The sequence below is a fragment of the Hemitrygon akajei genome, chromosome 14 (assembly GCF_048418815.1).
Source record: "Hemitrygon akajei chromosome 14, sHemAka1.3, whole genome shotgun sequence".
Taxonomy (NCBI): domain Eukaryota; kingdom Metazoa; phylum Chordata; class Chondrichthyes; order Myliobatiformes; family Dasyatidae; genus Hemitrygon; species Hemitrygon akajei.
The window spans coordinates 89,816,812-89,838,769 of NC_133137.1; the positions used below are offsets into that span (position 1 = coordinate 89,816,812).

At 42.3% G+C, this 21,958-nt stretch overlaps 1 protein-coding gene across 1 annotated transcript in view; it reads left to right on the top strand.

The window, feature by feature from the left end:
* Positions 1-21,958, top strand: part of camk1da (calcium/calmodulin-dependent protein kinase 1Da) — a 292,341-nt gene that overhangs the window by 228,206 nt on the left and 42,177 nt on the right. Inside the window, exon 7 of the mRNA XM_073066564.1 lies at positions 21,679-21,791. Within this exon, the coding sequence (XP_072922665.1) occupies positions 21,679-21,791 (113 nt within the window). The remainder of the gene's footprint in view (positions 1-21,678; positions 21,792-21,958) is intronic.

A 21,958-nucleotide genomic window follows, 5' to 3' on the forward strand; every position in this document is an offset into this window, starting at 1 on the left:
ACAAACGGTAGATGAGCAGAGTGGGTGAGATCCTTCATGATGCTACCTGCTCTTTTCAGGCATTTTACTGTATAAGTGTCTTAGATGGCAGGTAGGCTGGTGCTGGTGATGCTTTGGGCAGTTTTGACTGTCTGTTGTGGAGCCAGTGCAGTTTCTGTCCCCTGCAGTGAGGTAGCTTGTTGGCATGCTCTCTACTACACATCTACAGAATGATGTAAGTGAAGATGTGCATTGTCCAGCTCTCTTCAGCCTCCTGAGAATATGATGATTCTACCCTGCTGGCTCTCTAATACTTTATGATGTTTCACTGTAATATGCAGAAGATTATTAGTAATTGGTGTGTCATGGTAGCATGCACCAAAATTCAGGGAAAAGCTTTATCAGCGTCTATCCAGCCAGGTCATTTCATGCATAAGTACAGTAAGCAGTAGACAAGGAAAGCAGAATGCAGAGTATAGAGTTACAGTGACAGAGAAAATGCAATGCAGGCAGACAAATAAAGTGCAAGGTCATGACCAGGTAGATTGTGAGGTCAAGAGTCCATCTCTATCATATAAAGGGACATTATAAATCACAGCAAGAATTGAACCTCGATCTTCCGATTGACAGACAGACATACTTTATTGATCCGGAGGGAAACTGGGTTTCGTTTCAGTCGCACCAACCAAGAATAGTGTAAAAATATAGCAATATAAAACCATAAATAATTAAATAATAATAAGTAAATTATGCCAAGTGGAAATAAGTCCAGGAACAGCCTATTGGCTCAGGGTGTCTGACACTCCGAGGGAGGAGTTGTAAAGTTTGATGGCCACAGGCAGGAATGACTTCCTATGATGCTCAGTGTTGCATCTCGGTGGAATGAGTCTCTGGCTGAACGTACTCCTGTGCCTAACCAGTACATTATGGAGTGGATGGGAGTCATTGTCCAAGATGACATGCAACTTGGACAGCATCCTCTTTTCAGACACCACTGTCAGAGAGTCCAGTTCTACCCCCACAACATCACTGGCCTTGCGAATGAGTTTGTTGATTCTGTTGGATTGCTAGAGTTGTAAGGCATTACTCTAACCACTACACAACTGTGCCACCTCCACAGTAATACAAACAAAAACAATGACAGAATGCAGAATACAGAGTATCAGTTGCAGAGAAAGTGCAGTGCAGGTAGACAATAAAGTTCAAGATCATAACAAGGTAGGTTGTGAGGTCAATACTCTGTTTTATTGTACTCAAGGGCAAATTAGGAAAGCATTTAATTGGAGTAAGGGGAAATATGAAGCTATCAGGCAGGAGCTTAGAAGCATAAATTGGGAACAGATGTTCTCAGGGAAATGTACCTAAGAAATGTGGCAAATGTTCAGGGGATATTTATATGGAGTTCTGCATAGGTACGTTCCAGTGAGACAAGGAAAGGATGGTAGGGTACAGGAACCATGGTGTACAAAGGTTGTTGTAAATCTAGTCAAGAAGAAAAGAAGAGCTTACAAAAGGTTCAAAAAACTAGGATAATGATAGAGATCTAGAAGATTATAAGGCTAGCAGGAAGGAGCTTAAGAAAGAAATGAGGAGAGTCAGAAGGGGCCATGAGAAGGCCTTGGCAGACCGAATTAAGGAAAACCCAAGGCATTCTACAAGTGTGTGAAGAGCAAGAAGACAAGATGTGAGAGAATAGGACCAATCAAGTGTGACAGTGGAAAATTGTGTATGGAACCAGAGGAAATAGCAGAGGTACTTAATGAGTGCTTTGCTTCAGTATTCACAATGGAAAAGGATCTTGGTGATTGTAGGGATGACTTACAGCGGACTGAAAAGCTTGAGCATATAGATATTAAGAAAGAGGATGTGCTGAGCTTATGGAAAGCATCAAGTTGGATAAGTCACCGGGACCCGACGATATGTACCCCAGACTACTGTGGGAAGTAAGGGGGGAGATTGCTGAGCCTCTGCCGATGATCTTTGTATCATCAATGGGGACAGGAGAGGTTCCGGAGGATTGGAGGGTTGCGGATGTTGTTCCATTATTCAAGAAAGGGAGTAGAGATAGTCCAGGAAATTATAGACCAGTGAGTCTTACTTCAGTGGTTGGTAAGTTGATGGAGAAGATCCTGAGAGGCAGGATTTATGAACATTTGGAGAGGCATAATATGATTAGGAATAGTCAGCATGGCTTTGTCAAAGGCAGGTCGTGCTTTACGAGCCTGATTGAATTTTTTGAGGATGTGACTAAACACATTGATGAAGGAAGAGCAGTAGATGTAGTGTATATGGATTTCAGCAAGGCATTTGACAAGATACCCCATCGAAGGCTTATTGAGAAAGTAAGGAGGCATGGGATCCAAGGGAACATTGCTTTGTGGATCCAGAACTGGCTTACCCACAGAAGGCAAAGGGTGGTTGTAGACGAATCATATTCTGCATGGAGGTCTGTGACCAGTGGGTGTGCCTCAGGAATCTGTTCTGGGACCCCTACTCTTCGTGATTTTTATAAATGACGTGGATGAGGGATAGGTTAGTAAATTTGCTAATGACACAAAGGTTGGGGGTGTTGTGGATTCTGTGGAGGGCTGTCAGAGGTTACAGCAGGACATTGATAGAATGCAAAACTGGGCTGAGAATTGGCAGATGCAGTTCAACCCAGATAAGTGTGAGGTGGTTCACTTTGGTAGATCAAATATAATGGCAGATTATAGTGTTAATGGTAAGACTCTTGGCAGTGTGGAGGATCAGAGGGATCTTGGGGTCCGAGTCCATTGGACACTCAAAGCTGCTGTGCAGATTAATTCTGTGGTTAAGAAGGCATACGGTGCATTGGCCTTCATCAATCATGGGGTTGAGTTTAGGAGCCAAGAGGTAATGTTACACCTATATAGGACCCTGGTCAGACCCCACTTTAGTAATGTGCTCAGTTCTGGTTGCCTCACTACAGGAAGGATGTGGAAACCATAGAAAGTGTGCAGAGGAGATTTACAGTGCCTGGGTTGGGGAGTATACCTTATGAGAATAGGTTGAGTGAACTCAGCCTTTTCTCCTTGGAGCGATGGAGGATGAGAGGCGAACTGATAGAGGTGTATAAGATGATGAGAGGCATTGATCGTGTGGATAGTCAGAGGCTTTTTCCCAGGGCTGAAATGGCTAGCATGAGAGGGCACAGTTTTAAGGTACAGAGGAGATGTCAGAGGTAAGTTTTTTTCGCAGAGAGTGGTGAGTGTGTGGAATGGGCTGCCGGCGACGGTGGTGGAGGCGGATACGATAGGGTCTTTTAAGAGACTCCTGGACAGGTACATGGAGCTTAGAAAAATAGAGGGCTTAGAAATAAGTAATTTCTAAGGTAAGGACATGTTTGGCACAGCTTTGTGGGCCGAAGGGCCTGTATTGTGCTGTAGGTTTGCAATGTTTCTATGTCTCAAAGCCGGTACCACACTTCGGTATGTAGAACGAAAACCGAAATCAGAATCAGCATCAGGTTTATTATCAGTGGAATATGCTCTGAAATGTGCTGTTTTGTGGTAACAGTACTATTAGACCATAAGAGACAGGAGCAGAATTGAGCTATTCGGCCCATCAATTCTGCTCTGCTGTTTCATCATGGCTGACGCATTTCCCTCTCACCCCATTCTCCGGCCTTCTCCCCGTATGTTTTCACAGTCTGACTAAACAAGAACCTAACAATCTCTGTTTTAGATGCACCCAGTGATCCGGCCTCCACAGCTGCCTGTGGCAATGAATTCCTCCAATTCACCACCCTCTTTCTCCTCACCTCTGTTCTAAATGGGCCTCCCTCTATTTTGAGGCTGTGCTCTCTGGTCCTAGACACCCCAACAAAGGAAACATCTTCTTCACATCCACTCTATGTAGGCCTTTCAACATTCGATAGATTTCAATGAGATTCCCAGTCTTCCTTCTAAATTCCACTGAGCACAGTCTCAGAGCCTTCATTTGCTGCAGATATGATCCCTTTCATTCCTGAAATAATTGTTGTGAACCTCCTCTGAAACCTCTCCAACATCAGCGCATTCTTTCTTAAATAAGTGACTCAAAACTGCTCACAAAGTGAGGTCTCACCTGTGTCTTATACAACTTCAGCATTATATCCTTGTTTTTATATTCTAGTCCTCTTAAAATGAATGCTAACCTTGCATTTGCCTTCCCCATCACCTATTCATCCTGCAAGTTAATCTTTAGGGAATCCTGCATGAGGACTCCCAGTTAGAAAACAGACTATGCTTTTATTCCTTCTATCAGTGTGCATGACCGTACATTTCCCAAAACTGTATTCCATCTGCAACCTCTTTGCCCTTTCTCCTCACCTGAAAAAGTCTTTCTGCAGACTCTGCTTCTTCAGCACTACCTGTCCTCCACCTATCTTAGTATCGTTCACAAACTTGTCCATAAAGCCGCTCAATTTCATCATCCAATTTGTTAACATACAACGTAAAATGATGCGGTCCCAACCCAGACCCCTGTGGAACACCACTAGTGACCTGCAGCCAATCTGAAAAAGATTCCTTTATTCCTACTCTTTGCCTCCTGCCAATCAGCCAATACTCTATCCATGCTAGTATCTTTCCTGTAATACCATGTAATATCTTGCCTCTCGTGAAAATCCAAGCACACAACATCTACCGATTCTCTTTTGTCTATCCTGCTTGTTATTTCTTCAAAGAATTCCAACAGATTAATCTGGCAAGATTTTCTCTTAAGGAAACCATGTTTACTTTGGTATATGTTGACACATGCCTCCAAGTACCCCGAAGCCACAACCTTAACAATCGAATCCAACATCTTCCCATCCACTGAGGTCAGGCTAACTGGCCAATAATTTCCTTTCTTCTGCCTCCCTCCCTTTTTAAAGAGTGGAGTGACATTTGCAATTTTTCAGTCCTCCAGAATCATGCCAGAATCTATTGATTGCTAAAAGATCATTACTAATGCCTCCACAATCTCTTCAGTCACCTCTTTTAAAAACTTGGGGTGTTGTCCATCAGGTCCAGGTGACTTATCTACCTTTAAACCTTTTAGTTTCCCAAGCAGCATCTTCCTAGTACTAGCAACTGCACTCACTTCTACCCCTTGATACTCTCAAACTTCTGGTATGCTACCACAGTGAAGACTGATGCTAAATACTTACTCAGCTTGTCCACAATTTTCTTGTCCCCCATTACTTCAGTGTCATTTTCTAATGGTTCAATGTCTATTCTCATCTCTCTTTTACATGTTACGTATCTAAAAGAAAACTTTTGTTATCATTTTTGATATTATTGGATAGCTTATCTTCATATTTCATCTTCCCCCCCCCATGTTTTTTAGTTGCTTTTTGTTGGTTTTTAGAAGTTTTCCAATCCTTGAATTTCCCCGCCAAATTTTGCTATATTATATGCCCTCTCTTTGGCCTTCATGTTGCTTTTGACTTCCCTCGTCAGAGATGTTTGCGTCATCCTGCTTTCCTCTACTGCTCCCGGTTAGTCCAGCCACAGCTACTCTGCAGTCATCCCTGCTAGTGTGTCCTTGCAATCAACTTTGGCCAGCTCTTCCCTCATGCCTCTGTAATTCCCTTTACTCCACTGTAATGCAGATAATCTGACTTTAGCTTCTCCCTTTCAAATTGCAGAGTGAATTATATCATTTTATGATCACTGTTTCCAAAGGATTCCTTTACCTTAAGCTACCTAATTATGTCCAGTTCATTACACACACCCAATCCAGAATTGCTGATCCCCTAGTGGGCTCAACCACAAGCAGCTCCAAAAAGCCATCTTGGAAGCATTCCACAAATTCTCTTATTGCAATACGTAATGCAGATTGACTACTCCTTATATGAAAATCCCAAACCCAAAAAGCTCTGAAATCCAAAGTTTATTTTGCGTGCTGACATGATGTCACAAATGGAAAATTCTACAAGGTGCTGAGAAGGTTCCCAATCAATATGCAGGTCTCTGCACACCACAGACAGTTCAGGGAGATGACCTCACATATGTGATGAACAAAAGTTAATGAAAAATGGAAAAATGAAGGTATCAATTGTGTATTGAAAGAGTGGATTCATTAACATCGGAGTGAACACATGCCACTTAACAGTATGCTGATCGTGAAACGACCAAAGATCTATCATGACAAACTGGAAGTTGAATGTAACTGTGAATATTCAACAGACTGGTTACAGAATTTTAAGAAAAGGATTGGCATTAAATTTTTAAAGGTTTATGGTGATGTAGCATCTGCTGTTCATGGAACAGCAGAGAAATTCATTCATGGGTTTGCCAAGATCGTTGCTGATGAAAATCTAACTAGGACTTTTCTCTTTAGAGTAAAGGAGGATGAGAGGTAACTTGATAGAGATGTACAAGGTGGTAAGAGGTATAGATAGAGTGAACAGCCAATGTGGAAATGCCTGAAGGGAGGGGGCATAAGTTTAAGGTGTTTGGAGGACAGTAAAGGGAGGGGATGTCAGAGGTAGGTTACAGAGTGGTAGATGTGTGCAATGTCCACTCACATTCCCGATGAAGGGTCTCGGCTGGAAATGTTGACTGTTTATTCTTTTCCATAGATGCTGCCTGGCCTGCTGAGTTCCTGCAGCATTTTGTGTGTGATGCATGGAATATGCTGCCAGGGGTGGTAGTGGAGTCAAAATACCATAGAGGTTTTCCAGAGGTACTGGGATAGGCACATGAATGTGCTGGAATGGAATGATATGGACATTGTATAAGTTGAAAAGATTGGTTTAATTGTACATTTGATTGCTAATTCTATTCGCTCAGCAACATGTCTTGAGCCTGTTGTACTGTCTGATGTGATGATAAGACAGAAGAGCAGAATTAGGTTTTTTGGCCCATCAAGTCTGCTCTGCCATTCCATATGCCAGTCTTATTATCCCTCTCAACCCCATTCTCCTGCCTTCTCCCTGTAATCTTTGATGTCCTTACAAATCAAGAAACTATCCAACCCCCACTTTAGATATACCCAAAGATTTGGCCTCCACAGCCATCCGTGGCAAAGAATCACTGCACTCTGGCTAAAGAAATTCCTCCTCATCTGTTAAAAAGGGATGTCATTGTACTCTGAGGCTGTGCCCTCTGATCCTAGACTCCCCCATTATAGGAAGTAACCTCTCCATGTTAACTCTATTTAGGGAACACATTCCCTGCCACCTGCATTCTCCCAGTGGAGTGTTTAAGGATTTCAAATGTCTTTGAGAATTGAATAATTCATCAAACAAACAAATAAATGAACTTAATTGGTGTTCCCAAGTGAGGTTACAGCATGCATTTAATTAAATTTACTGGCTGTATTTTCTACAGCAGTGAAACCAATATCTGATATATATCAATCAATCTGACTGTATTAGTTCTACCATGGGCAGTTCAATAAAGCTTCACCTTGTTGAATTAACATTGGCTGCTGATACTTTATAAACCAGAGGCACGTCTCTCACAATCCAATTTAACAACTTAACCTCAGGGCTATAATAAAAATGTAGAATAAATCTGACACCTGTATTTTAACAATTTTAGGAGTAAGTTTGTTAGCATTGAGTACTTATTCACTAATGAAGTTCTCTGTGGCCTGTAGGTTGCAAGTCCCTATGTGCTGGATTTATATTGTCTGTTTCTATCGGCAGTCTGTTTCTACCACGTTAATCCTTACAGTCCAACTCTGAACTTCTAGTTTAGTTATCAGCATTTAAATAATTACAGATTAGTTCAAAGAGCATTTATCATCAAAAGAATGTATGTATACCATATACAACCTTGAGTTCACCTTGCAGGCAGCCATAAAACAAAGAAACACAGCAGAATCCCACACAAACCATCAACCATCCAATGTGCAGGAGCTGCAGAGTCCACTGACGCAGAGCCTGCTTCGAGCTGAGGCATGTGGGAATGGCTGCAGACCCCAGCTGCAGAGTCAGTTCGGTGCTGAAGCGAGCAAGCCGAGCATTGGCTCATCCTTCGCCCTCAGCCTCAATGCCTTTAAATCTTTTTAATCTAAACGCAAGAGATATTGAGACAGCACAGCCCTCTGCAGCCTCTTGCGATTCAGTGCACTGGAACCTCCACACCACTCTGTGGTGTGACCAGTCAGAATGCTCCCCACTGGACAGCTATTGAAATTTGTAAGAGTATCTATTAAGAGCTGCGGGTCCCATTTCAACATTTCGACAGGGGGCAGAAGAGGTTTACCGGGATGCTGCCTGAATTAGAGGGCATGTGCTATCATGAGAGGTTGGACAAATTTGGGCTGCTTTCTCTGGAGTGGTGAAGACCAAGGGGAGATCTGATCGAGGTTTATAAGATAATGAGAGACATAGAGTAGACAGACAATATCTTTTTCGAAAGGATGAAATGTCTAATACCAGAGTGCATGTATTTACAGTGAGAAGGGGTAATTTCAGAGGAGATGTAAGGGGCAAGTTTTTCACACAGAGATTGGTAGGTGCCTGGAATGTGCTGCCCAGTGTGGTGGTAGAGTCAGATACATGAATGTGAGGAAAATGGAGGGATATGAACATTGAGTGAGCAAAAGAGATTAGTTTAGCTGACCAGTTGATTTTATTGGTTCAGTACAACATTTTGGGCCAAAGGGTCTATTCCTGTGCTGTACTGTTCCATGTTCTATTAACCTTTTTTTGATGTATTTAAGGGAAAGTTGGATAGATACAAGGATGGGAGAGGTATAGAGGGCTATAGTCCCAGGTGTAAGTCAATGGGTGTAGGCAGAATAATATTTGGCATGGACTAAATGGGCCAAAAGGCCTGTTTCTGTGCTGCAGTGTTTTATGACTCTACGACTATGAGTTTTTGGTGACATACTTAATCTCCTCAAACCCCCAATGAATTAGAGCCACTAGTGTTGCTTCTTTGTGATTGTATTAATGTGTTACACCAGTGCTCCATTAATTTATGAAATCAAGGCAAGGAAGGAGGCCACTTAACCCATCTAGTCTAGGCTAGCAACCAGTACAGCATCTCCCTCCCCAAGATCTCACAAAATATTTTCCCTCTGTATCCATTGAATATCCTTTTGAAATCCCTGATTAATTCTGCTTCCATGGCCCATGGAGGCATTGCGTACCAGATCCAAACCTCTCTCTCTAGAAAGTCTTGGTGACATACCGAATCTCATCAAGCTCCTAGTGAAGTGTGTGCTGAACTGCTTTTCTTTGTGATTGCATTAATGCGTTGTCCAAGGATAGATCCTCTGAGATGTTACCCTGAGAGATGGATACAGATTGGTTTGAGGTGTTTTGGGCTGTGGTTCATTGGCTATAGCTGGTCGGGTTTTCATTTGATCTGCTTATCCCCATGCACAACAGCCTGGGAGTTTGACAAGTACATTTAAGACACACATGGTATACTTATTTAGATTTTTGCTATTAATTCCTCTTTACTGCTTAACAGACGTGAGATTCCTTAGTTTGTTTTACAGTCTTCCTATCCCACTCTTTCCTGGTATCTCGTGGAATGTATATATTTTCTTTCTTTCACAATGCCTTCTATGAATTCATTTCTGTAACTGGATTTACTTTCCTGTACCAAGAAACATTGAGGGAAAGATGGTTGCCATGATACCATGTTCCTAAGCTCTCTATCTCCTTCCTGTACTCTGTCAGGTTAATGTTCGGGATGCGGCCCACTACGGTTGTGTCATCTGCGAACTGGTAGATGCAGTTAGAGTAGAATCTCGCAATGCGGTCGCAAGTGTACAGGGAGTTGAGTAGAAGGCTGAAGGCATAGCTTTGTGGGGCACCAACGCTGGGAGTGTTTGTGCCGTGGGTCTGTGATTTTTTTTCCTCTAAGTACAATCCATCTGCAAGGGGACCTTCTATTGGTCAGTGACATGAAAATTTTGCACAAATGCCTCACCAAACCCTGGGGAAAAGAGGTTAACACTGGAACGTCTCCAGCAAGCTCGAAGTTTACACAAAAAAATGTTTATTTCAGACAACACACATGAACTAATTGCTGAAGAGAGCCGGTCTAAAATGCAACAGAGGTGGTGAAAGTAATTTTCCAATGTATGCTTTCATCTGTCAAACAGATTTAGCCATATCAATAATATCTTACAAACTATTATTGTGGCTCCATGAGTCAGTCCCCTGGGAACTGATGAGTTTGTAATGAGAGATTTGCCTAAAGCAGGAAAATAAATAATTGGAAGCAAGGAAAGAACATGGAAACTATTTCCTGCAGACTGGGTTTCCACTGTTAGGTATGCACATGTTATGTATTATGTAAAAATGAGGCGTTAGCAACATTCTTTGTAAGAGAAAATTTATCATTGTAAATGTCATTTTTGACATAATTTGTAAAAGCAAAAATCTTCCCAACTTCCTTAAAGGGGCAGCAAGTGGAACATAGAGCAGTTGGGTCATGATCTTGCGGAAGCATCCAGGTTTGGGTATTAAGTAGGGTCGGAGTCCAATTGCGTTAAGTGGGGGGCAGTTTGCCCATTGGAAGTATGACATACAATAAATAAGACTCCAAAATAAAACATGTCAGTGCCGGTAAGATGGAATTAGATAGGCACTTAAGAGATGAAAAATAATCTGCAGGGCTGTGAGAAAATAGCTGAGAAAGGGACTGATGAGATAGCTCTTACAAGGAGCTGGAATAAACACAATGGGATGAATGGCCTCTTACTGTACCATAACATTTCTACAATTCAAGATCGCTTGGTGTCCCCAGGTGTACAATAACTGTGCTGTCATCAAACTGAGTGGACAAGCATTTTGAAGAATTCATTTTGAAGAACAAATCAGGAAGGTAAAAGTATAAACAGATGTAGAAGGTTGTTGAGGACTACACCGGGACATTAATGAGATGCAGAGCTGGGCTGCAAAATGGCATATGGAGTTCAACCCAGAAAAGTGTGAAATGATTCACTTGAAAGGTCAAATTTGAAGGCAGAATACGAGGTTAGTGACAGGATTTTTGGCAGAATGGAGTAACAGAGTGTACATGTCCAGAGATCCATCAAAGTTGCCGTGCAAGTTGACATGGTGGTGCTGTACGATAATGTTGCATCTCTCGATAGACCACATTCGGAGTATTGTGTTCAGATTTATAAAACCGTAAGATAGAGAGGCAGAATGAGGCTATTTGGCCCATCCAGTCTCCTCCATCATTCGATCCTTCTCAACCCTCTGGTAGTGCATGCTAGGACTTTTCCCTTTGGTGTGACTTGATAGAGTTGTTCAAGATGATAAGAGGTATAAATGGCGTGAACAGTCAGAGACTTTTTCCCTGAGTGGAAATGGCTAATACAAGGCGTCATATTGTAAAATGATTGGAGGAAAGTATAAGGATGATGCCAGAGGAAGGTCTTTTGCATAGAAAGTGGTGGGTGTGTGGAACATATCGTCAAGTCTGGTGGTAGACACAGATACATTAGGGACTTTAAGTTCCTTTTAGATAGGCACAAGATGATAGAAGCATGGTGGTTTTACTGTCCTCTGGTCATTTTCTGCACATTCTAAGAATCTGTTAAGCACCTCGATTGTATTTGCTTCCACTCAAACTTCAAAGTAAGTTTATTACCAAAGTACAGCACATATATGTAACCATATACAATCCTGAGATTCGTTTTTTTTTTTGCGGGCAATCACAGTAAATACAAATAAAAAGAACAAGCAAAGTAATAATAAACAAACAAACAAACAAACAAACAAATAAATAAATAAATAAGCAATATATATCACGAACATGAGATGAAGAGTCCTTGAAAGTGAGTCCGTTGGATGTGGGCACATTTCAATTATGGGACAAGTGAAGTTGAGTAAAGTTATCCTCTCTGGTTCAAGAGCCTGAAAGTTGTAGGGTAATGACTGTTCCTAAATCTGGTTCTGTGGTTCCTGAGACCCCTTTGCCTGCTTTGTGATGGCCTGTATGGTGGGGGTCTCTGATGATGGATGCTGCTTTCCTGCGATAGTACTCCATGTAGATGTGCTCAGTGGTGGGGAGGACTTTATCAGTGATGGACTGAGCTGTATCCACTACTTTCCTTAGACTTTTCTGTTCAAGGGCATTGGTGTTTCCAAACCAAGCTGTGAGGCAACCAGTCAGGATACTTCCCATCACACATGTGCAGAAGTTTCTCAGAGTTTTAGATGACACGTCAAATCTACATAAACTTCTAAGAAAGTAGAGGTACTGCCCTGCTTTCTTTTTAGTGGCACTTACGTGGTGAGCCCAGGACAGATCCTCGGAAATGATAACACCAAGGTTCTGACCCTCTCCACCTCTGATCCCCTGATGATATCTGGCTCATGGACCTCCAGTTTCCTCTTCCTGTAGTCAATAATCAGCTCCTTTGACACTGAGTAATAGATTGTTGTTGTGACACCACTCAGTCATACTTTCAGTCTCCTTCCCTTGTGCTGATTTGTCCAACAGCAACAGCGTTGCCAACAAACTTAAGATGGCTTTGGAGCTGTGCTTATCCACACAATCATATGTGTAAAGTGAGTAGAGCGGGGGCCAAGCACACAGCTTTGTGGTGATTGTGGAGGAGAAGCTGTCACCAATCCAAACTGACTAGTGTCTGCATGTGAGGAAACCAAGGATGCAATTGAATAAGGTGATATTGAGGCCAAGGTCATGGAGTTTATTGATTAGTTTTGTGGGGATGATAGTGTTGAATGCAGAGCTGTAGAGTATCCTGATGTATGCATCTTCAATGGGCAGATGTTCTAGGTTTGACTGAAGAGCCAGTGAAATAGCATCTGTGTAGACCTGTTGTGACGGTAAGTAAATTGGAATGCAATCAAAGTGGCTCCTCAGGCAGGAGTTGATATGTTTCATTACCAACCTCTCAAAGGCCTGCATCACAGTGAATATTGGATAGCACAACGTCCAAATGCCTGCATTTACATGGAGAGGGTATTTCCAACAGTATCCAGGGCAAGGGGGCACAGCCTCTGAATGCAAGGGCATCCCTTTAGAACAGAGACGAGGAAGAATTTCCTTAGCCAGAGGGTGGTGAATCTGTGTTATTCATTGCCAGAGATAGCTGTTGAGGCTAAGTCATTGGGTATATTTAAAGCTGAGGTTATTGGGTTAATGATTAATACAGGTGCCAAAGGTTATGGGGGAAGGCAGGAGAATGGGGTTCAGAGGGGAAATTGATCAGCCAAGGTCGGCCAATGGTTTAATTCCGCTCCTATTTCTTATGGTCTTCTAGTAATTTTCTTCCTCTTAAATACCTCTGTTGTATCTTGTTTCCACCATCAGTCCTGGCAGTGCATTCCAGGCACTTGCACTCTCTATATAACAAAATAACCCCACAGATCTCCTTTGAATTTACCCCTTCTCACCTTAAGTGCACGTCCTCTGGTATTACACACTTTAACACTGGGATAAAGATATCGGCTGACTACTTACTGTGGGACCAATGTGTATCTACCCGAAATTGTTCTCACTTCAACGGATCTCTTTCGATTGTAGTGGTAGAAGCAGCAAGCAGCACATCTGAAGATGGTGAGGAGGAACTGATACACTGATAACAACTTGGAGAGCTCCTGTGCTAAGCTTCACATGCATTGAATCCCAGAGTTCTTGATAGTTTCATAGCTTAGTGTTGGAAAGCAACGATCTCACCAGTATCATAGCCACAAACCTTTGGTTCTTCCTGCTGTTGTTGCAGATTGCACTGTGATGGTATTGGGTTCACTGTTTACAAAGCCCTAAACTCAAAAGAAAATATTGTGCCCTGTCCGATAGATATCTATAGCTGATATCCTCACTATGGTGAAGTTATTCTGTATCAACCTACTCATCCAGGACTAGCTTACTTCCCTGTCTAGCATCTGTAGTGAGGTTTAGCTGCCAATATCCACTTCTTCCTCCTCCTGAAGTTAGTAATCAACCTCTTGGTCTTGTTGATATTAAGTAAAGGGTTGTTGTTGTGGCACCACTCAGCCAGATTTTTAATCTCCCTCCTAAATGCAGATTCATCACAAACTTTGATTCAACCAACATCTGTGGTGTCATCAGCCAACTTAAATATGGCATTGGATCTGTGCTTAGAACACAGTCATAATTGTAAAGTTAGTAGAGCAGAAGACTAGGCAAGCAGCCAGGTGGTGCACCTGTGCTGATGGAGATTGTGGAGGAGAAGTGTTGCCAATTTGTATTGACTGGGGTCCGCAAGTGAGGAAATCGAGGATCCAGTTGCATTGAGGCTAAAGTCTTGAAGCAGACATCCCAACTTGTAACTATGTTTGATATGTTAAGTGACATTTTGTAATTGTCTTGCATTTGGCTAGTGCAGACAGGAAATCTCCTGATCACTTTACTGTGCTTCCAACTTCAAACTGATTGTTGCTTCCGATTTACATTAAGAACGGGAAACTGGTTCTTGTTCTCAACAAAAAGCTGAGCAAAGAACATTTGTTAAAAGTTTAACTTTATCACCGACAACTCTGACCCATTGGAAAAGTCATGCAGCTGTGCCAGAAAGCTGAGGTTAGCAATAAGCCTCTTGGGCCCTGGAAGGTATATATCTATCATAGCACTTAGTTAAAACCCCAGGCACCACTTTGAGTTCATGTGAAAGGTTTGACTAGAAGATGAAAAGTTGCATTAAGTATTTTCATTCTCTGTGAAAGTTTGATGTAATGGAAACTACTTCACATGATACATTCCCTATAGAAAATAGCACAACACAGTTGTAATGTATACCATATGGGAAAATTTCATGTTATGTAGTTTATTGGTGTTTGTATGTATTCTATGCAACAAAATACACCGGGCAGCATTTTTTTGCAGGGTTGCTTCCTCAAAAGTCTTTTATGGATATGATAGACCGCTTGGAGATGAACGAAAATATAATTTCAGACTACTTGTATCACATCGGAATTTGGAGAAACAAGTTAGGTTTGGCTAGCGGCTAGGGGCAGACAGTCTCCGGCCTGGCCAAACTTGCGAAACCTTGTTTGGGTGGATGCTGCGTGATATGTCCCCTGTCACAAATCAGTACCACAAAATAACAAACAGTACACAATATGCAATTAAACAACAGAGCTTTATAATTCTTAATTTGACTATAAACAAAAAAGAAAAAGGGCCCATCCTTATGAAATAGTCTAATGTGCAACGTTGAAGCTCACGGTTTTCCCGTCTGTTCGTTCTCCATCGACTTTCCCCCAGGCGTCAATTCCCGACCCCATTCCAAGTCCACTCCATCCTGCAGACTACAACATCCCCGTTCTGGCATCTTGTCTCTCCATCTTCCACCGAACAAAAGCCCGTGAAAACCTTCTCTTGGGCATGCAGGATAGAAAAACATGCCGCTCATTGGATGGCGCATATTCCAAAGCCCCCGTTAGCTCTAGTCATAACCCAAACACCGCTGCTACAGAGAAACCATTACATTAGCATTGAAACATTACAGAGAGGCCGTTACATTAGCAGTGAATCCTTACAGAGCGTTACACAAGAAGTTAACTTCTATTGAATATAACGTATTTAACTGCATAATGGTGCTGAATCTGTGCAATAGTTCAACTAAGCTAAAAGCGTTTTGTTGATGAATTTCATTTGTACTCAGTGTCTGATGCTTCTCACTTAAGTGTCCAACAGCAATCAGCAGCATTGATGGATTCCAGTTGCCCTGATATTGTTTCTCCATGACTGCAGTCACCTGGTGAAACCTTTCAACATGTTCAGCACTGACAGTGCCAGGATTTGCAGGAAAGTAGTGTAAATGGGAATGCAGAAAATGAATCTTTAGTGATATGTTGCACTTTATGGTTTTGTATGCTTGAAGCATGTTGCCAACCTGCTGCACATGGTTTGGTGCCAAGAAAATCCTCAACAACATCCTTGAATGCCTTTCATGCAATTTTCTCCGGTCCCACTAGAAGTTCTTCGAATTGCCTGTCATTGATGACCTGTTTGATTTGTGGACCAACAAAAATGCCTTCCTTAATCTTGGCATCAGTTATCCTGGGAAGCATCTTTCAGATATCAAAATCCTTCACCTTCCTTGTTCATCACTTCCACAATTTTTTTCTTAAGCCCTGGTTCTTTGTTGGGTCTGCAGGTGGCTTATGTGCCATATGTTTCTGCCCAAGTTGGATAAGTCATTGGGACCAGACGATATGCACCCTAGACTACTGTGGGAGGCAAGGGGGGAGATTGCTGAGCCTCTGGCAACTTCCAAAAGGTTCTAAAAATGAGGTAGTGATAGAGATCTAGAAGATTATAAGGCTAGCAGGAAGGAGCTTAAGAATGAAATTAGGAGAGTCAGAAAGGGCCATGAGAAGGCCTTGGCAGACAGGATTAAGGAAAACCCCAAGGCTTTCTACAAGTATGTGAAGAGCAAGAGAATAAGATGTGAGAGAATAGGACCAATCAAGTGTGACAGTGGAAAAGTGTGTATGGAACTGGAGATAGCAGAGGTACTTAATGAGTACTTTTCTTCTGTATTCACTACGGAAAAGGATCTTGGCATTGTAGGGATGGCTTACAGTGGACTGAATAGCTTGAGAATGTAGATATTAAGGAAGAGGATGTGCTGAAGCTTTTGGAAAGCATCAAGTTGGATAAGTCACTGGGACTGGACGAGATGCTACTGTGGGAGGAGAAGGAGGAGATTGCTGAGCCTCTGGTGATGATCTTTGCATCATCAATGGGGACAAGAGGGGTTCTAAAGGATTAGAGAGTTGCGGATATTATTCCTTTATTCAAGAAAGAGAGTAGAGATAGCCCAGGAAATCATAGACCAGTGAGTCTTACTTCATTAGTTGGTAAGTTGATGGAGAAGATCCTGAGAGGCAGGATTTATGAACATTTGGGGAGGCATAATATGATTAGGAATAGTCAGTATGGCTTTGTCAAAGGGAGGTTGTGCCTTACGAGCCTGATTGAATTTTTTGAGGATGTGACTTAACACATTGTTGAAGGTAAAGCAGTAGATGTAGTGTATATGGATTTTAGCAAGGCATTTGATAAGGTACCCCAGGCAAGGCTTATTAAGAAAGTAAAGAGGCATGGGATCCAAGGGGACATTGCTTTGTGGATCCAGAACTGGCTTGCCCACAGAAAGCAAAGAGTGGTTGTAGACAGGTCATATTCTGCATGGAGGCCGGTGTCCAGTGGTGTGCCTTAGGGATCTGTACTGGGACCCCTACTCTTCGTGATTTTTATAAATGACCTGGATGAGGAAGTGGAGGGATGGGTTAGTAAATTTGCTGATGACACAAAAGTTGGGGGTGTTGTGGATAGTGTGGAGAGCTGTCAGAGGTTACTGTGGGACATTGATAGAATGCAAAACTGGGCTGAGATGTGGAATATGGAGTTCAACCCAGGTAAGTGTGAGGAGGTTAATTTTGGTAGGTCAAGTATAATGGCAGAATATAGTGTTAATGGTAAGACTCTTGGCAGTGTGGAGGATCAGAGGGATCTTGGGGTCCGAGTCCATAGGACACTCAAAGCTGCTGCACAGGTTGACTCTGTGGTTAAGAAGGCATATGGTGCATTGGCCTTCATCAATCATGGGATTGAGTTTAAGGGTCGAGAGGTAATGTTCCAGCTATATAGGACCCTGGTCAGACCCCACTTGGAGTACTGTGTTCAGTTCTGGTCACCACACTGTAGGAAGGATGTGGAAACCATAGAAAGGGTGCAGAGGAGATTTACAAGGATGTTGCCTGGATTGGGGAGTATGCCATATGAGAATAGGTTGAGTGAACTCAGCCTTTTCTCCTTGGAGCGATGGAGGATGAGAGGTGACCGGATAGAGGTGTATCAGATGATGAGAGGCATTGATCGTGTGGATAGTCAGGCTTTTTCCCAGGGCTGAAATGGTTGCCACAAGAGGGCACAGGTTTAAGGTGCTGGGGAGTAGGTACAGAGGAGATGTCAGGGTTAAGTTTTTTTTACGCAGAAAGTGGTGAGTACATGGAATGAGCTGCCGGTAACGGTGGTGGAGGTGGATACAATAGGGTCTTTTAAGACACTCCGAGATAGGTACATGGAGCTTAGAAAACAAGAGGGCTATGGGTAACACTATGTAATTTCTAAGGTAAGGACATGTTCGGCACAGCTTTATGTGCTGTAGGTTTTCTATGTTTCTATGAATAAGACCTAGCCTGGCCCTATAACTAGGGCCCTTGAGTCCTAGCCACCACCTCATGAATCTTTTCTGTGCTCTCTCCAGTTTGATCACTCTTTCCTATAACAGGATTGCCAAAACTACACACCATACTCCAAGTGCAGCCTCACCAATGGCATATACAACTGCAACATAGTGTCCCAACCCATACACCCAGTGCCTATACTGTTGCTGTCTTTCTGGACCTATTTTGCTAAGGAAGACACCAAATTACTTTGTGATTGTATGTGGTGGACAGTACCTATATGTGACTATACTGTATGTGCTGTATATAACTATATGTACTTCGTTTTGCATCTTGGGCCCCAGAGGAATAACATTTCGTGTATCCACATACATGTGTATGGTTGAATGACAATAAACTTGAACCTTGAACTTGAACTTGAAATGCCATTTTAATGCTTAAGAAATTTTGCAGAAGAATTACTAACCCAATATGTTCCAAAAAATACTGGGCGCCACAGTAGCATAACAGTTCACGCAAGGGTATTACAACTCGGGGCACCAGAGTTTGAAGTTGAATTCTGATGTCATTCGGTTGAGTTTGTACGTTCCTCCCTGTGAACAAGTTGGTTTCCTCTGGGTGCTCCAGTTTACTCCCGCAGTCCAAAAAGATACCGGTTAGTAGGGTAATTGGTCATTGTAAAATTGTCCTGTGATTAGGCTAGGGTTAAGTAGGTGGGTTACTGGATGCTCTGCATCACAATCTTAATATTTGTCTTGCATTGGTTATGTTGTTCAGATATCTAAATTTGGTTACTTGACATTTTTCTGAGCAATAACAACATTTTTAGATCTAAATTTACTGGTTACAATGATTTCTGGTATGTGCGCAATCTATAAAACTATTGTATCAATCTGGTCTTGGCCACAGAGCTGTGGTATCCAATGCCAGGTAGTGAATTAAGTGTTTATATTATTCCTATATATGGACAACTGTAGGTTAATGAGAGGAAAATGATCTTATAACATTCCAAGCTTGGATTTGTGCCTCGAACCACACAAAGAGTGGACCAATCACCTTTGATCTCTGTCTAAATTCTTGGAGTGCTTATGTGAGAATGAAACTTATTTCTTATTTTCAAAAACAAATGTTTTGTAGACTTTGGAAATCCTTCGGACTCAGTGAATGAAAGGATAAAGATATTTACAATGAGACACGGTAACATAGCAGTTAGCGTAATGGTTTACAGTGCCAACAATTCAGACTCAATTTCCACCGTTGTCTGTGAGGAGTTTGTATGTTCTTCCCGTGACTTGTGTGTGTTTCCTCTGGGTGGTCCAGTTTCCAAAGACAGGGGGTAGGATAAATAAGTTGTAGGCATGCTATTTTGCCGTTGGAAACCTGGCGACATTAGCTGCCTGCAGCACATCCTCGGACTGTATACTTTGATATTCCAATGCATGCGTGTCAAATAAAACAAATTTTCATTCTTCAAATCTAATGGAATCATTGAATCATTATGGTTCAGGGGAAAACCGCTCTGCCCATTAAGTTCTCCTGTACAACAGCCCATGACTCTCCCACCCACCATCCACCTTACCTAAGCCTTTCCAGATTTTATAAACCTCTGTCAGGTTCTGCCTCATCCTCGTACACTCCAAAGAAAAAAGACTTAGACTGTCCATCCTCTCCCTATAACTCAGGTCTTCTAGTTCTGGCAACAACTTCGAAAACTTTTCCTGCGGTCTATGTATATGATAGTTACTTCTACATTCTAGGATCTAGATTTACAGGAATGTATTTAAATTTATTGTTCTTTATTGTGTTCTTTACGTTTATTGTGATTTTTATATGTAGCATTGGATCTGGATTAACAATAATTTCGTTCTCCTTTATTCTTGTGTAATGAAGAATGACAATAAACAATCTTGAATCTAAATTCAGTATCAAATTCTTCAGTACCAAACATTTTTGCCTGTACCCTTCCCACTCCCACCACCTTCTTATTCTGGCTTCTTCCCCCTTCCTTTTGAGTCTCGGTGAAGGGCTTCAACTCAAGAAGTCAACCCTTTATTCCTTTCTGTACTTGCAGTCTGGTGAGCTGAGTTCCTCCAGCATTTTGTGTGCATTGTTCAGTACCAAATTCCTGTTTTCTCCCTGGATCTCTCGATCTCTTATATCTTAAGAACAATGTGCATCTCTTCCTTTGAGTATATTTAATAATCTGGCATCAATTGCTTTTGGTGACATAGTTTTACACGTTCACTATTCTTGTAGAGTCATAAAGCACTATAGTGCAAAAACAGGTCCTTTGGCCCTTCCTGTCCATGCTGAACTATTATTCTACCTCATCCCATCAACCTGTACCTGGACCATAGCCCTCCACAACCCATCTCTCCACGTACTTATCCAAACTTCTCTTCAATGTTGCAACTAAAGTTGCATCCACCACTTCCAATGGCAGCGTGTTGCACAGACGCACCACCCTCTGAGTGAAGGAGTTCCCCCTCAGGTGCCCTTAAATGTTTCACTTTTCACCCTTAACCTATGACCTCTAGTTCTAATCTCACCCAAACTCAGTGGAAAAAGCCTGCTTGCATGAATCCTATCTATAGCCCCTATCATTTGCTTAACTCTGTCAAATTATTAATTGAATTTAATAGGTACATTTAGTGTCAGAGAAATGTATACAATATACATCCTGATTTTTTTTTTCTTCGCAAACATCCGCGAAAACTGAGGAGTGCCCCAACGGATGAATGATAGTTAAATGTTAGAACCCCAAAGCACCCCCCAGCTCCCCCTCCTACACATAAGCAGCAGCAAAGCAATGACCCCCCCACCAGAAAAAAGCATTGGCACACCCCCACCAAGTACTCAAGCATAGTGTGTAGCAAAGCGTCAATAAAGACACAGACTTATAGTACCCCAAAGATTACTCGTTCACTCAGTAATTCGACATACCACAGGCTCTCTCTCTCTCCCTAATAAGGGAAAAAGAGGTGTCTCCGTTTCACAGTGAGAGGGGAGACATAACAAAACAACTGGCCGATTTATGGTGTCAAAAGTCTGTTCCGTCGCTTTTTCCGAGCTCTGTGCCCAAAGAACTCGGGTCTCTGGGGTCACAGCCACAACCAGCTCGCTGCTTTCGATCTTCCGTGTACTCCCACGACATATCAGGCGGCGGCACCGACCTCGAATCTGCCCGCCTCCAGAGCCATGAATATCCGGCACCCTGAAGGCGAGCTAATCTTCTGGGCCGCGTCCTTGGCGTATCGAAAAGCAGCCGGTTCGTGTTTCCGAAGATGCAAGCAAAGGGGTCACTGCTAAGCGTCATCATCCTAAGCTCATTTCCTCATTCTCCTATGCTCCAGAAAATAAAGTTACAGCCTCGTCAACATTTCCCTGTAACACTGGTTCTCAAATCTGGCAACATCTTTGTAAGTTTCCTCTGTACTCCAGGAGTGAGTTTCAGGGACCTACCCACATCAAAAGCTCACTCCATTAATAGTCAGTAACCAAATATGTAATTTAAACGTCTGTTTCGAAAAAGGCACTGAGGCATGAACTCCACACGTGGTAAAGTGTTGATACCAATGCTTCGATTTCTCTTTCTCCAGGTTATGTGGCTATCCTCCGTTCTACGATGAAAATGACTCCAGATTGTTTGAGCAGATATTGAAGGCAGAATATGAGTTTGACTGTCCTTACTGGGATGACATCTCGGACTCTGGTACGTTTGGATGTGCGATTTGTTAATTAGATCAGGTAATGAGGGTATCGCTCACCAGGTCCAGCCTGGGTCACCCTGAGTCACGGGTCCTTCTCATCAAACTGCTCCAGGTTTCGGTGTTTCTACTGACGTACTAATTAGTGCTAAAACCTTTCTGTTTGTCCAGC